The 15,595-nt window shown below is 40.0% G+C and overlaps 1 protein-coding gene across 7 annotated transcripts in view; it reads left to right on the top strand.

Moving 5' to 3' along the window:
- TRPS1 (transcriptional repressor GATA binding 1) overlaps window positions 1–15,595 on the top strand; it is a 238,369-nt gene that overhangs the window by 92,415 nt on the left and 130,359 nt on the right. For all 7 annotated transcript variants that reach the window (XM_081204356.1, XM_081204361.1, XM_081204359.1 and 4 more), the window contains one exon: window positions 8,465–9,071. In XM_081204356.1, coding sequence (XP_081060482.1) covers window positions 8,465–9,071 — 607 coding nt within the window. The remainder of the gene's footprint in view (window positions 1–8,464; window positions 9,072–15,595) is intronic.

The raw sequence follows: 15,595 nt of genomic DNA, 5'->3' as shown, positions 1-15,595 counted from the left end.
AAAAGGACAACTTGTAGAATACACTAGTTAACCCATAGGTCTATGAAAGTGAAGGAAGCAACCGTTTTCCTAAAACGTGAGAGCCTCATGAAAGAAGAAAAACTTCAGAAAGAAATGGAATAGCCCCTCTATTCCCCAGATCTGCTAATCTTGATTACCTAAAGCACTGCTTCATCCAGGATAGATCTGGCCAGGCTTTAGGATAAGCTTCAGAGGCCTTGCCTTAAGTGCCATCATCTCAAGCCATTTTGTGAGTAAGCCTGAGAGACAAGATTTGCCCTCCAGCAACATCTGGAGAGCGGCACGTTGTCTACCCCTGCGCTACAGAAAACGAAACTTGGGCATCTTGAAAACACGCTGAATAGGCTTCATGAAATGAAAAAGGAGGGATCTACACTATAATAGAACCATTCAGTTGAGATAAAAGAGGAAAGTACCTGGACATTGCTCAACTGTCAGCTGTATTGACTAGATCTGAGGAGCCCATAAATTAATGGCGCCCTGTTACTCATATGTAACTAACAGCTGTGGCCCACACAAGTTACAAGCTCCAGCATGTATTTCCCCCTTTCGATGCAAGTGGGCCGTAGGGGTGCTGTTCGGATTAATTGGTTAACAACTGTAAACAGCTTTGAAGATGAAAAGTTGTTTCTGTGTCTTAGGTGGTATTATAATTTATTTTTATTAGTGCAGCTCTGGGCCATATTGGAAAACTTGACTACACAGCACTTTGACCACACTTTGAACGGCCTTTCTTAAGTCTTAAGATCTTTCAGGTGACTGAGAATACTCTTCTGCAGAGAAAGCTTTAGCTGATGTTTTTGTCTGCTTAAATTAAGATGTCCCTTCCCAGGAAAAGATAATAGTTTTTTATTCCCCAAAGTGGATTTTTATATTTAGACCTTTTGATTATTGGCCTAGTTTTCAAAAGAACCGAGTGTCATATAGTTCTCGTTGACGTCAATGGTACATAATACTGTTGGAAAAAAATCACACCACTTATTTAGGTGACTAAATATGCTTTTGGGAACCTAAAATTAGGCTCTTGAGCTTCAAAAAATCTTGGCTAGAATTCTACAAACCTTCTGGCACAACAACCCAGCATTTATTCTGTATATATATTTACGTATACTTTACCCCAAAAAACCCATATGATCTCCTTTTTTAGATGGTTGCTCTGTAAAATATATATGATCAAAGTTTTCATTGTTCTTTCTATTCCTTTTTACTATATTTATTAATTTTCAAAAAAAAGTTTATACCAGTTTCTGCAAAATACTATATTTCTCTATATACAAGCTTGTCAGCTTTAAAACTTTGGTTTTAAGATAAAGCTTTTAAAATGTTAAACTGGGTTAAATGTATTATAATCAGTTCACAATTTCATTTTTAATCGTTAATTTGAATCGTATGTCTGTGACACCAGGTTATACCAACACTGTGTGGACAGAGTCCTGCTTGTGAAACAAGATTTCCATTTCCTCTCTTTCCTTAAATCCCCTCCTATCTGCTCCAGCCACACCCCCTCTTCCCATCTGATTTTGAGGGTTTATGAGAGGGTTGGTAGGGACGGGAGAGGAAGGGAAGCTTCGTTGCACACACGGAAATCTGTTGCATGAGTACTGAATGAGCACAATCTGCAGCACTGAATACAGCCCAGGGCATCTGGGTTTGTTAAACATTTGTCCAAGTGAGCCTCCTGAAAATGGTTCCTTTAGTATAAATCATCAAGGTGCAGGCTGCATTCATATGGAATGCTAAGCCATTGTTTAGCCTTCTTGTGGCTTGCCTGCATGTCCAAGCCCACTCTGAGCAACCAACCATGGTTTAGTTCAGTGTTTTTCAACCTTTTTTGGGCAAAGGCACACTTGTTTCATGAAAAAAATCACAAGGCACACCACCACTGTGTGCGGAGAGGGAGATGTCAGAGCCCCGCTGCTCTCTATGGGGAATCGGATGAGAGCGCACCGCCTCTCCGCTCTCATCCGATCCCATCCGATCTGATCCCCACCCAGAACGGATGGAAAATAGGGTGGACACAGTCCGGCGCCCGTCTAGTGGGCAAAAAATTGACATTTTTTTTAAAAAAAAAATCTTTCGAATTTTTCAATTTTTCCCACGGCACACCAGGCAACATCTCGCGGCACACTAGTGTGCTGCGGAACAGTGGTTGAAAAACACTGGTTTAGTTTATTACAACAAGCCATGGTTTATTGTTGGCTTACGAATCTCGGTGTGTTTTAATAAACATTTGCCATAACATCTGAACCCAGAATTCTCACTTAATCCTGGATAGTTTTGATGCCTTACTCAAAATAGTTTGCCAAACTATAGCAGCACAAAGCAAGAACAGTTAGAAAATGAAACTGCTGCCCTGAGTAGGCAATTCTATATGGACCTTTTCAGAAGTAGCACTTGTTCTTACTACAACTTGGCAACAACCTTCTTTCTCTTCCCAACTACTACCTCTCAAGCAACCTGCCTAGTTTTGCCACTTCATAATAATAATAATAGGAAGAAGAAGAAGAAGTGGGTTCCATCTGCATTGTTGCTAACCATGTTTAATGGGAACAGTAACCGGGCCTGGAATCAGTGTTTAAAACAAGGAATTACAAAACCTGATTACCAGGGAATTTTATTCATGTTAACCATGGTTTTCAGCAACGCAAACATAAAAAGCTGCATGTGGTTAAAGCAAGCTTATGGAGGCAGGGAATTTGCGCAGGAGAGTGGTAGGGAAGGGGATGGAGTACCTGAGTCAACAAAATGCTCTGATCACCTAAACGTCACAAGGAAAATCAGGAGTTTGATGACTGAACCTGGGACTTGCATCATGTAACAGTATCTTGGTGCAAGTCATATTTTGAGTAAGTTCAGTCATGACAGAAAGAAAGCAATGAAGGCACACACAATTTTATCAATACTAAATAGCATATCGAGAAAGTTGTTCTCCTGTATTGCTTAACTTTATGTAGGTTGTTTACAAAAATCCCAGATGTGGTTCTGGTTTAAATCTGGTTTAAATCCTATTTATGCTTTCATCTTTAATATTTAGAAAACTTAAAAAAGGAAAGTAAAATTTACATAAATGTCCTGCTGCCTTTATCAATTTAGTGGTGTGTGTGTAAAAAAACACCCTGCTTTGTTTCTTTCTTCCATATTTCTTCAATTAAATTCATCAAACTTTTGCATTTTACCAAATCTCTTTTCTCTCTCCCCACTCAATCAGTAAGGGCCTAGGTATATGACACACCATTTGTTAAATTAATAATTTTATGAATTATAAAAACAAATTCCAGGTTTTTGTGGGGGTGATCTGAGTTGGCATCCTAATGTGGAGGTTAGGGGGCTTTAGCCCTTGGACACCCACTTTGGTCCTGATGTAGGTTCCATGGCTATTTTCAACAGGAAAGAAATGCCTATTGGGTGTGTATTGCTGATTCTGTGAATAGCGTTTTTTGCCCTAATTTCCATTAAATTTGGGGTGTTAATGTTGAACCAAAGACTGATGTCAATGTACTCTTAGCTGTAACAAATTATTGCGGGTTCTAGTATTTTCAATTTAGGTGTTTGATTTAAATCAAAATATTTAGGTCACCTTCCAGTTTTTCTAATGCTTTCATACATTAAATGAAACCTTTGAAATCTTGTATAATCCATATTGCAAATCTTAACTGATTTGAAAAATGCTTAATCGTCATTGTGCTCTTCACAAAATCCTAGGAACTGTAATGTTGCAGATCTCAGGAAATGGATAATGCTACCCTCTCACACAATTCATTTGTTTGGAATTATTATAATTCATACCACTTTAATATGTAGACAAAACCTTACACCAGAAGAATTTGCACTGTCTAATTGGTGTATGAATATCCACCTTTTCCCCCATAAATGTCATAATTTCGCCCTAAGATCTGGGCTAGAGGAAGGGGTACGGTAATTTGATGCACACTTTTTTGGTTGGATGAAGCAAGACACAAACCAGGAGCTCAACAGACACAGCACCAACTTCCTACATCCCGTATCATTAGGCACCCTCTTTACAGTAGCAAACCTCTGGCAGTTCAGGACAATTGAGCTTTTTTGGGGGGGGGGCAAACCCTATAGTTCAAACCACTATACAGCTTTTCTAAACCAAGGGTAGCCAATGTGGGGTAGTCAAACATGGATTTGATGTTTAGATGTAGACTACAGCCCCAGATAGCAATTTTTTAAGGGTAATGGGAGTTGTAGTCCCAAACACCTAGACTCTACTACATTAGCTACTTTGGTCCTTGATTACAACATTCTAAATATTGAAATCTTGTGATCCCAGAGAGCCAATCCAATGTCTTTGCCTGCTACTAAGTTGCAGAGGTTGCTGAGCAAATTATTGCTATGGAGAGCTTTCAGCGCATTTCTTCCAGACTCTTCCTTATTGCCTGTCTGCCTATTTCCTTACTTCCAGACCTGCCTTCTAGTAGGTTTCCTGCCTTTGCTGTGCACTTAAAACCCAGGAACTATGACACTATCTGAGCTTCCTTTCTAGGATGTGAACTGCATCTTGGCGTGCCTCATCTACTTTCAGTTTGCACTATCTAAAAACTCCCTAGTATATTATAATATACAGGAGGAAAAGGATCGGCTCTTGTTAAAAGGATGGGTGTGCTTGTGAGCCAAATGCAGTTCTTAATGAAGACAGTAGGAGCCTAGCCACTGGCTTTAGTTGGACTAGATTTCCCCATTCATTTTTCCAGCAACTAGTGTTGCTATGGCAAGAACACATTTCTTACAAGTGTTTGGTCTTGTATAACAAAGTCCAGGGCTCATTTACTCTACTCTCCCAGTCCACTTAATTTGGCTGGGTTTGCTTTATATGTGGCATTTCCCCCCCACAAAAAAATATGTATGGGAGAAAGCACATATGTACACACATTCATATGTATTTTGCCATTTTAAGTACGCAGTTTGGGAAAGCTGTTGAAACTGTGCTGTATTTGTGGCAAAATTGTATGCATTGTGAATTTATGTGCTTGTTTAGTGACAATATTTCCTTATCCAGATATGATCCTTGCATAGGAACATTGTTGTATGGCGTACACATCCCTTAGTATTGTTGAACTCCAATACATAAGATGTGTTTCTACATGTGCATTTTTTGAATAAGGATTTGGTTGCAGACTTGTGCATGTTTTGGTACAGGACAGAGCCTTTTTTGGAAGAAAAAAAAGTAAATTCATTTTATTACAAATCCTCTCACTCCGGGGTCCTGATCCTGACTGGGAAGTCTGTGTGCTACTGTAATGCTAATAAAACAGTATCATGTTAGCTCATAAAACGTGTTCTGTTACTATGGCATACACAGGAAATTGGCAACATATTGTTCCAATGTGGGAACATATGTTTTACATAGTTCAGTAATACAGTACTTTGCATGGTCTGCTTGAATGAAAATAGGCATGTGTGTTATTCTAAGGTATATAAGACACTTATATTGCCTGTACTGGAGATTGCATATTAGGTAATTCCCCTGCTTTGCTAGTTGAAGTTTTATGATTGATCCAAGTTTCTCTCAACCCCCTCCCCTGCCCCACATTTCATAGCACCGTGTAATACTCTTGCTTTTAAAAAGACAAGTCTCTTAAATAAAAACCTTGATAATTTCCATAAAAGAAAAAACATTATTTGTTTCTTGCAAAAAGCAATTGCATTTGAATTAATCAGTTTTAGTTCCAATGGCTCCCTGTGCTCTGATTTGTTTTTAATGAACTATATATTGTTGAAGGAAGCAAAGTTATCAAATACAATTGGACAATTTAAGTTAAACTCCATGCAGCATATTACGTGTATATCACAGGTTCACAATCTGTTTGCCATTTTATCATTAAATCCAAACCCTGTAGTTGCAAAATAAATTGAATCACAATAAAGACAAATATTTTGAAGTATTGCAGTCAAACTTTGGTTGCCGAACGTAATCTGTTCTGGAAGACTGTTTGACTTCCGAAATGTTTGATAAACCGAGGTGTGGCTTTTTGCACTCAAGCGGAAGCCGCGTCAGACGTTCGGGTTCCGAAAAACGTTCAAAAACTAGAGCATTTTCATCTGGTTTTTTGGCGTTTGGTACGATAACGGAGGCATTCGGGAACCGAGGTTTGACTGCATTCCTGTGGAAAGAAAATCCAACAAAAATAAACATTGGTTTCCAGTTTTCATGATATGCATCCAGTTTTTGCCTATGCACACATATGGTAATAAAACAAGGGAGTTTCCATAATTTTGCACAATTCTCATGAGTTCTAACAGCCATTTGTTAAAAAACAGAACTATTTTTGGGTTACAAAGCTCACTATTTCCATTGCTGATGTGAACACCTTTTTTATAGCTGCTCCGATAAGACTTCAAGCACATTTAATTAAACCAGCAAATAACAACAAAAGCCCGTAACAGGTGTCAGGGGCAGAACAGGTAACTTAAGAACCTAAGAAATGTCTGCTGGATCAATCCAGAGACTCATCTAGTCCTGCACTGCTCTCACACTGGCTAACCAAATGCCCATGGGAAGCCTGAGAGCAGCAGCATTTTCACCATTTGTGATTCCCAGGAAATGGTATTTAGAATCATAGTGTCTCAGACAGTGAAGGTAGAATATGGTGTACATGTTCTCTGTGACAGTGGAGGTAGAGCACACCCATAGCAATTAATTTAGTACCAGTCTAAAACTGTACATAGAGCATGGAGATAGGAGTGTCTGTATCGCTGGGAGTTAGTGGGAAAAGAGTTGCAGGGGACATTGGGATGCTAGGTTTATAAATTAGAGACTCAGGGTTCAGCAAACCTTTTCAGCAGGGGGCCGGTCCACTGTCCCTCAGTCCTTGTGGGGGGCTGGACTATATTTTGAAAAAAATAATAATGAATGAATTCCTATGCCCCACAAATAACCCAGAGATGCATTTTATATAAAAGCACACATTCTACTCATGTAAAAACACCAGGCAGGCCCCACAAATAACCCAGAGATGCATTTTAAATAAAGTGACACATTCTACTCGTGTAAAAACATGTTGATTTCTGAACTGTCCGCGGGCCAGATTTGGAAGGCGAGCGGGCCGGATCCAGCCCCCGGGCCTTAGTTTGCCTACACATGAATTAGACCCTGCAAGCTTCTGCCAGATGTGGCTGCTGCTGTCACTGCATTGCTTTCTGATGTCTCTCTCAATTAATATGTTCTGACCACAAATTATTATAAATCTATACCACTAAATGTTGAGATATTAAGTTCTTCATATGCAGCGTTTTTAACTCTTCATCTAAAAAAGAACCTTGGTATTGAGATTTCGGGAAGTGGCAGAGATGGACTGAAATAATATAATCTCTAGAGGGGTAGCTATGCTAGCATGTGGTTACAACAGTTTTGTGGCACCTTAAATACTATAAACAAAACTTCTGTCATAAACCAGGGTAGCTTATATAGTACCCTACATATGTTTTTGGTTCCCAACTTCCCATGATTCCTGACCATTGGCCATACATATTGAGGCTGACAGGAATTGTAGACTAGCAATATTTGGAGGGGGCGATGTTGACTACCTCTGGTCTAAGCTTTTGTACTTTAGTCCGTTAAAGCTTTTTTTCCAAAATAAATGTAGGCTATTCTTTAAGATGCCACAAGACTAACACAGTGAGTAGCAGAGACTATCCTGTAATTTGGTTCTCCTCAATTTGCAGCAGTTTAAAATTAAGTGTCGAATTTTTTTTTATTCCACGGTACATTCTAAATACAGATTGTTTCTTTTCAAAGCTTGTATTACCTGTTGTAATTTTTCCTCTTTATCAATAGAAATTTAATTCACACTTTAGTATTATTGTTGTTGTTGTTAGTATTATTATTATTATTAGTAGTATTAGTATTATTTTCAAGACTTTAGCCTTGACTCTCACATTGCTGGATCCTGTCCCAGTGCCTTTGTGTACAGTGCAAATATCTGTGAGGAGTGGGACTTTGCACATGAAGACTTGCATGAGATTTGGAACCCTGGTCATTCGTGCTTCCAGATCACTCGGATTGTAATTCACACATGTAACTATACACTTGAAGGCCACTCACAACAGATGTTTGCAGTGTATGGGGAGACATCTGGAAAGCAACATGTGAGATTGAGGGCAGCGCCCCCTTTCTCGCTCTTGGGCTTTGTCAGTATGGGACCAATAGTGCCTGCATAGGATTAGGGAAGGAGATGGAAAGGAGACATAGAGCGAAGAACAGAATAATGGTAGATATATAATGAGAGATATAATGAAGATAAATAATGAAGAGTAGATATGATTTAGCATGTTGGGTTTAAAGGTGGAACCTAGTGCTGGAATGGTTAAAAGCTACTGGAACAGGAAATATTTGTTTCTATGCATTTTTGGCGTTTTTGAGGAAATAAATGGATATAGGTTATACAATATTAATTTTGCTTTCATTTCTCTCTCTTATCAGGAGAGTCCATAATTGTTACAAATGTCGTCAGTGCAGCTTTACAGCTGTTGATACTCAAACCCTACTGGAGCACTTCAACACTGTGCACTGCCAAGAGGTGGACATCACCACAGCCAATGGGGAAGATAGCCATGGGGTGGCTACTGCTCTCAAGGAAGAGCCCAAAGTTGACCTAAAGGTCTATAGCCTGATCAGTGCAGACCCCAAACTGGGAGAGCCCGTCTCTGAAAGTATAGTGAAGAGGGAAAAGCTGGATGAGAAGGAAGTACTGAAGGAGAAATGTTGGCCTGATGGGTCCAGTGACGATCATCGTGGTGCACCTTGGAGAGGAGTGGACATTTTGAGGGGGAGCCCTTCCTTTACCCAAACAAGCTTGGGCCTTCTGACCACAGTGTCTGTGGGCCAAGAGCAGCCAAAGCCCTTAAGGGATAGTCCAAACGTAGAAGCTGCCCATCTTGCACGGCCTGTTTATGGCTTGCCTGTCGAGACCAAGGGGTTCCTGCAAGGGGTGCCCCAAGGAAGCGGAGAGAAAGCTGGACCACTCCCTCAGCCATATTCTGGATCTGGTGATAACAAGGCGAAGGATGAATCTCAGTCCCTCCTACGGGTAGGAAATTCTATTTTTATTTTTGTCTGTGCATGTTTATGGTTCATTTATTCCGAGCTGATTCTCGGCAATCAAGCACACATTACTGATGTTGGCACTTGAAGCAATTCAGACTTACATGAGTAGATAGTAAAGGAATCGTTTTAAGAGCATTTGTACAAAGCTATACATGCTAGTTGCAGTAGTAAGTGATCTTTGTTTGCCTTTGCCATTAAATTTGGTTGTACTGCGATAATCATTCCTGCTGATTTTGCAAGATGATGTTACATTTGGAAAAGAAAAGCACAGAACCCCAGAAGGCTGCACATCTGTTGCAGTAAAGCATCTAATCACCTTCTAAATTTTAAGGTGGTTTAACAGTACACAGTTAAGCAAACCATCACTGGATCAAATAGCTGAAAATGTGAAACCTGAATCAAATAATAATGAAAAGTAGGTCTGGGATTTTATTTTATTTTATTAAAAGTACAACACATGGTGTAATTAAATATAACATTTGGCGCTTGTTTGGTTGTGTTGGAAACTAGGTATTGAGGAGGTGAAACTTTTGTACTCTGTACTGCATAAGCATCTTTGTTGAATCTTCAGAAACAAACCCATACCTATTACAGGCCTATCCTTAAATATATATACAGTATATATCAGAAGCTGTGGGCTCCTATAAATTTAATGTGTTTTATAACATATTACCTTCCTGCCAGTGTTATCTTGGAAGAAGGACAGTGGCTGGGTACCTGGGAACCTTATACTTTCATAAGGTTTCAGTCCAATCCCTTCCATCTCCATGTGAAGCTGGGGAGACCCCCTTCTGAAACCCTGGAGAGCCATTGCCAGTTGATGTAGACAACACTGAACTATATAGATTAATAGCCCAAGTCTGAATAAGGCAACTTCCTATGTTTCTCATAAGCAGTCACATATCCAGGCTTAATCTTACCCATTTTGGGATCTAATGAAGTCCGTATTTCATGGTATGCTCACTATTGAGTTCAGCAATGACCCATAAGCTGAAAGGTTAAAGTCCTGGGCCTTTTTTTTTAAAGTTACATGTACCACAGTTTTTTAACAGGTTAATTTTAGATGGTGCTGGTATTCTTTTCCCGTTGCCACCATCAACGGTTTTTTGCTGTAGCATTTCCAGGAAGTAGGCATTACAGATCTGGCTCAAAATGATCCCACCTTGGAGATACCAAGAACTGGTTGCATAATGAATGAGTCCAGTAAGCATTATTCAGTGTGATTTGGCACTGAAAGGGTAGTTCAGTTTGCTCCAATGAAGTAGGGATGATGGGAGTTGTAGTCCAAAAACAGCTGGAGGCCCAAGGTTGGGAAACACTAATCTTTGCTTACCTGTTGGGCTTGCTCTGTGTGTATGAAACGCTCACATCACAAAGTCCAACCTCAACATACTTCATTTTATTTTCAGAGAAAAAGAAGCATTTGAGAAAGCTAACTGAGAATAGCTGACCTATTTTCTCTCGAAAGAAAAACAAAACAAAAATAAGAGTTCTATTGTTAGAGCAGCTAGTCTTCCAATCTAAAATCAAAATATTCAGAATAAACTGAGCTATGTCAATTACACAGTATGTTTTATTAATTCTTACCACTCACCAGGGCCGGCCCACTCATGAGGCAAAGTGAGGCAAGCTCAGGGGGCATGATCTACAGGGGCAGAGATACCAGTGTATTCTCCCCTTGTTCATGATGTACGCCTTCTTCACTAACCCCTTCTTCCCGGCAGGGGAGGGGGTGCCGTTCTGTGGTTCACCTCAGGTATTGGGACAGCCCTGCTACTCACTAATATTACAATATTGTGGAGAGGGTTGTAGCATTCTTGCATATTTTGATATGGATTGGAGTGATAGAAAATACTATATTTTGCCAGTGAGCAAGGAGGAAAGGGGATTTTTTTGCCTTAGGTGTCAAAATAACTTGACCAGCCATAGGTACCTTGACTTGCAGGAGGTTGCCAATGGCAGCTCTGCGCCAGGCTGCAAAAAGTATTGTGCTGGCCTTGGGAAGAAGCAGGAGGTCTTTAAATAAAATATATTCAGCTAGCAAACCCCTTCACTTTTACAAGATTAGATTTCAAATAAATTCAGTACAAGTACGAATGAAAGGAACGAGAACATTGCATGTTAAGGAGCAAAACTTTTTCCTTCCAGAAAAGCCTGCTGTTTGCTATTCTGGGGTGTGGGCAAACCTTTGGGGAGTTTCAAATAAACAAATCTATCTTTTTGCATGTTGTTTGCTTGTTTGTTTAAAGTATCTAAATGAAGTTGGTAACCATGTAATTGGTGGTGTGGAGGATAAGAGACATAGCTTTTTGTTTTACCTTTAGATATCAAAGATTTCTAAAGATGGGCAAAGCAGAAAAACATGAACGTTTTAGCAGGTGCTATAAATGCACCAAAGAAAGTCAAAAAGCAGATCAGGGTCAAAATAGGAACCAGATCCTTGATTTTTTTGCCTTCTCTGCAGAGCAGTGCATATGGGATTGTCTAGCATTTAAGTGAGCATTTGTGTTAAACCACAGAGCCTAGGACTTGCCAATCAGAAGTTCGGCAGTTTGAATCCCCACAATGGTGTGAGCTCCCGTTGCTCAGTCCTTGCTCCTGCCAACCTAGCAGTTCGAAAGCACGTCAAAGTGCAAGTAGATAAATAGGTACCACTCCGGCGGGAAGCTAAACGGCGTTTCCGTGCGCTGCTCTGGTTCGCCAGAAGCGGCTTAGTCATGCTGGCCACATGACCCGGAAGCTGTACGCCGGCTCCCTCGGCCAATAAAGCGAGATGAGCTCCGCAACCCCAGAGTCGGCCTAATGGTCAGGGGTCCTTTTACCTTTATGTGCAGATACACCAGTGTGTAATTGACTTGTGGCATTTTCACTGCTAGAGCTGAGGCTAATGTTTTGAAGGATGGACACATTGGAACGGCATTCATCTTTAGTTAGGAAATTCAGCAGACAGGGACTTATTCTTCTTCCTTTCCAGCCATAGGAAAACCCCACAGCTAGATGCAGGTAGGTAGATAAATATACACAATTTATTCACGTTATTATTCATCAGCATACACAGGGGCATGAATTCTGCTATTACTTTGGGTAAATGAATTCTTCATGCAGCAGGCTTGTGTGTGTGTGTTTTTGTGTGGTGATCAATGTCTACAGCCAGTTTTTTAAATGCTGGTTTGTACAAAGTTGTGTCCAACCATAAGGTTCAGAAACATGTTTCTGTTTCATATCTTAGACTACAAAAATGAGGCAGGGGGATTACAGGCAATTTTTTGGTATGGCATAACACCTGGTGGGGGGTGGGGATGGCATTAGTTACCTTAATTGACTTTAACATGCAAATATGTTCTTATTTCAACTGAAACCATGGTTTCAAATCCTGCTTTGTGATCAATCCTTAACTAAGGCGCTGGTATTGAAAAATAATAACTTACGATGTCAAAGGAGAGCAATCTATGGTTAGGCATGATCAGTGCTTTTTTCTTTAAAAATGTTTAGGGGTACTCTCATTTTGACCCCGGAAAATCAACATTTTATAGTTCAGATTGGGAAAAATAAATACAGTAAATGGACAAAAGTACAAAGATTCACAAAATGTTTAGGGGTATATGTACCCCTGCGTCCTTCCATAAAAAAAGCACCGGGCATTATGCCAGTGTAGAGATTTTTCAAGATTTTCAACTGTGTAGAAAGTGAACATATACCAGAAAGTTGTTATAGAATATTGGGTAGAATTAATTCATTTTAGTTAGTATTTTCCCCACTGTTTCCCTAGAACGTTTTTACATTTTAGAAAACCAAGCACAAAAATATCTTCCAGCGCACTACAATGTCGATATTTCTATCCCTTTCTTCTTTAGCCTGGCTGCAATTTATCTTTTAAAGGTTTGTTGATACAGGATGAGTCTATTGATATGCAAAAATGTTCTTTTGAGTGGTAGAGGAAGCTTTGGCTGCTGTTTTAGTAGCGAATGAGTGAAGCAACCTTGTTTACTGCTTTGAGAACTCTTTTTTCTGGGCAAGCATGCTAAATTGATTTCAAATAAAGCAAGTTGCCTGGTTAATTATATTTAGTATTTTATATAATGCCTTTTCTCAGTACTCAAAGCATTTTAACATATAGGGGCATATCCAACTGAGTTGTACTCAGAGTAGACCAGTTGAAATCAATGGACTCGTTGATTTCAGTGGGTCTACTCTGAGTTTGGCTGACAGTGTGTAGCACATTATACAAAGAAACTGTAAAGTAGGTTGGCTTTATTATTCCTATATTGCATATGTGAGAAGAAGGGTTGAGGCTGAGAAATGGTTGCCTGCATCAGGTAATGATTGTATCGGGGACCCCTTAGCTCATTTTATTTAACCAGTACATTATGCAAACGCATACCTTGCAAGTCCTTGGTAATCTCTGGGTTCTGGGGTAGCTGTTTTCCTGCACAGTAGTGACATAGGTAGCTGTAGGTTGCCTGAGGGGGAGGCAATGGGCAGACGCAAGCCCCATACTGTCATTTCAGGCAGTGCGAAACCTGCAGACGCCTCTGCTGCACACAGAAGTACTGGAAGAAACTATGGAATTGCAAACTTGTCTCTTTGCCATTCAGCAGGATACATCATGGGGGGGGGGAGTATTTGAAGAAAAGGATGTCCTCAGCCATATCAAATACATCACTTATTTTGATGTACAGTGGTACCTCGGGTTAAGTACTTAATTCGTTCCAGAGGTCCGTACTTAACCTGAAGCTGTTCTTAACCTGAAGCACCACTTTAGCTAATGGGGCCTCCTGCTGCTGCCATGCCACCGGAGCATGATTTCTGTTCTTATCCTGAAGCAAAGTTCTTAACCTGAAGCACTATTTCTAGATTAGCGGAGTCTGTAACCTGAAGCGTATATAACCTGAAGCGTATGTAACCCGAGGTACCACTGTATTTTTGAATGTGGCATGAAATAATGACCTGTAGGAAATCACTGGCACAAGAAAAAGGAACAAGAACTATAGAGTTCTAACTTACCGTATTCAATCTGATTTTTTTTTTTTGAGAGAGAGATCAAGTTGCAGTTTTGGGAGACCAGTTTGGGAGACCAAGTTTGGGAGACCAAGTTGGAGTTTTAAGGATTATTTATTATTCGCTATCTTCTTACCCTGTGCAATACCTTTCTCCAGTCTTGCTTCACATCCTCCCTGAGTGTTTTTCCCAGGATGGAATGTGTCCTTGAACTCTTGCTTCCCTGGATTGAGGATAGAAATATGTGTAGAAACTAGGCTAATGTACAAAGTTAAAATTTATATTCATTTCTATGTCCACTTTTGACTCGGGTCCCTCCCTCATACCTTTCTGTTGCCCAGAAAGGGTATATGTCTCCTTTAGACTAAAAAAAGGTTCCCTGCCTCTGGCTTGTATAAAGGAATATGGCTACAGCAAACAGAAAATACATCTCCTTTAATGTCCCATTGATTGTAAATGGGGAAATTTTAAGAAAGCAGTTCACACTTTGAAATCAGTAGGAAAGAGACTTCAATCCTATGCAGACTTAGCTAGGAGTACTCCCAATGAGCACTTCAAAAGTTATTACTGACTTTCCATTGGAAACCAATAGAATTAAGAAGTATTTTAACGAATGCCCTAATTTTGTGCATATTATTTCTGCGCTAGCTTTTGGTTTCTCTGAAAGATCTCGCACAATGTAACCCAGGCCTCAGTATCCTCAAAATCATAGCTTGTTGAAAGGAGGAACATCTGAAATAGTTTCCCTTTAGCTGCATTTCATTTTCCCCTCATTTCCTTTGACTCTGTTAGGGATCTTTCAGGAAGTATTTATAGTCAAGGCTATTCCTTGCCATACGGGTTCTCTAATTAACTGAAGGAAACTCAGCGGGTGCTGTGTCTTACTAATGCACATAGCTATGTTGGGTCAAAGCACTGCCGAACTCCTTTGGCTTTGTTAGAAGCACCTGTTTCCACAATTCAGTGTTTGGGGATGTGGAGAACTTAACTTCTAAGTATAAACTGCATCCTGGGGGGCGGGGGACAACCACCCTAAAATAATCGCCGAACCAGGAAAGTGTTAAAGAAACTGATTGGAAACATTTGGTGTCAAATGCTAGATGGATGACCAATTTAAAAAGAAAAGGGGGCAACTGTGCTGTTGAATTGCCAAAACTTGAAAATCCTGTTCAGTTTTAAACTAGTTTAGGCAGAACCTCAGAACTACTGGGTTGAATTTGCGTGCAAGTGGAGATACTCTTTGTGACGGAGTAATCAAAGTTCAGCAGAAAGCAACGTTTAAAATGTTAAGCCAGCCCATCTTAAGTGCATGTATCTGCATTGTGTGGATCAAGCTCATGCATTATCAGGTAGGGAGGTAACCTCGCCCTCTGGATATTTACTCAGCCACAGCTAGGTATGTTTCAGGAAGAAATGCCTAGAAATGTATTGGGTGGTAAAATCATTATTCGGGTGTGGTGATATAATAATATAGTGCCTGGATGTTACATCAAAAACCTTAAGGAAAAA

The sequence above is a fragment of the Podarcis bocagei genome (genome assembly GCF_964188305.1).
Source record: "Podarcis bocagei genome assembly, chromosome: 8".
In the NCBI taxonomy this organism is placed as follows: domain Eukaryota; kingdom Metazoa; phylum Chordata; class Lepidosauria; order Squamata; family Lacertidae; genus Podarcis; species Podarcis bocagei.
The sequence above is the reverse complement of the archived record's forward strand: the minus strand, read 5'-3'. Positions and strand labels throughout refer to the sequence as shown.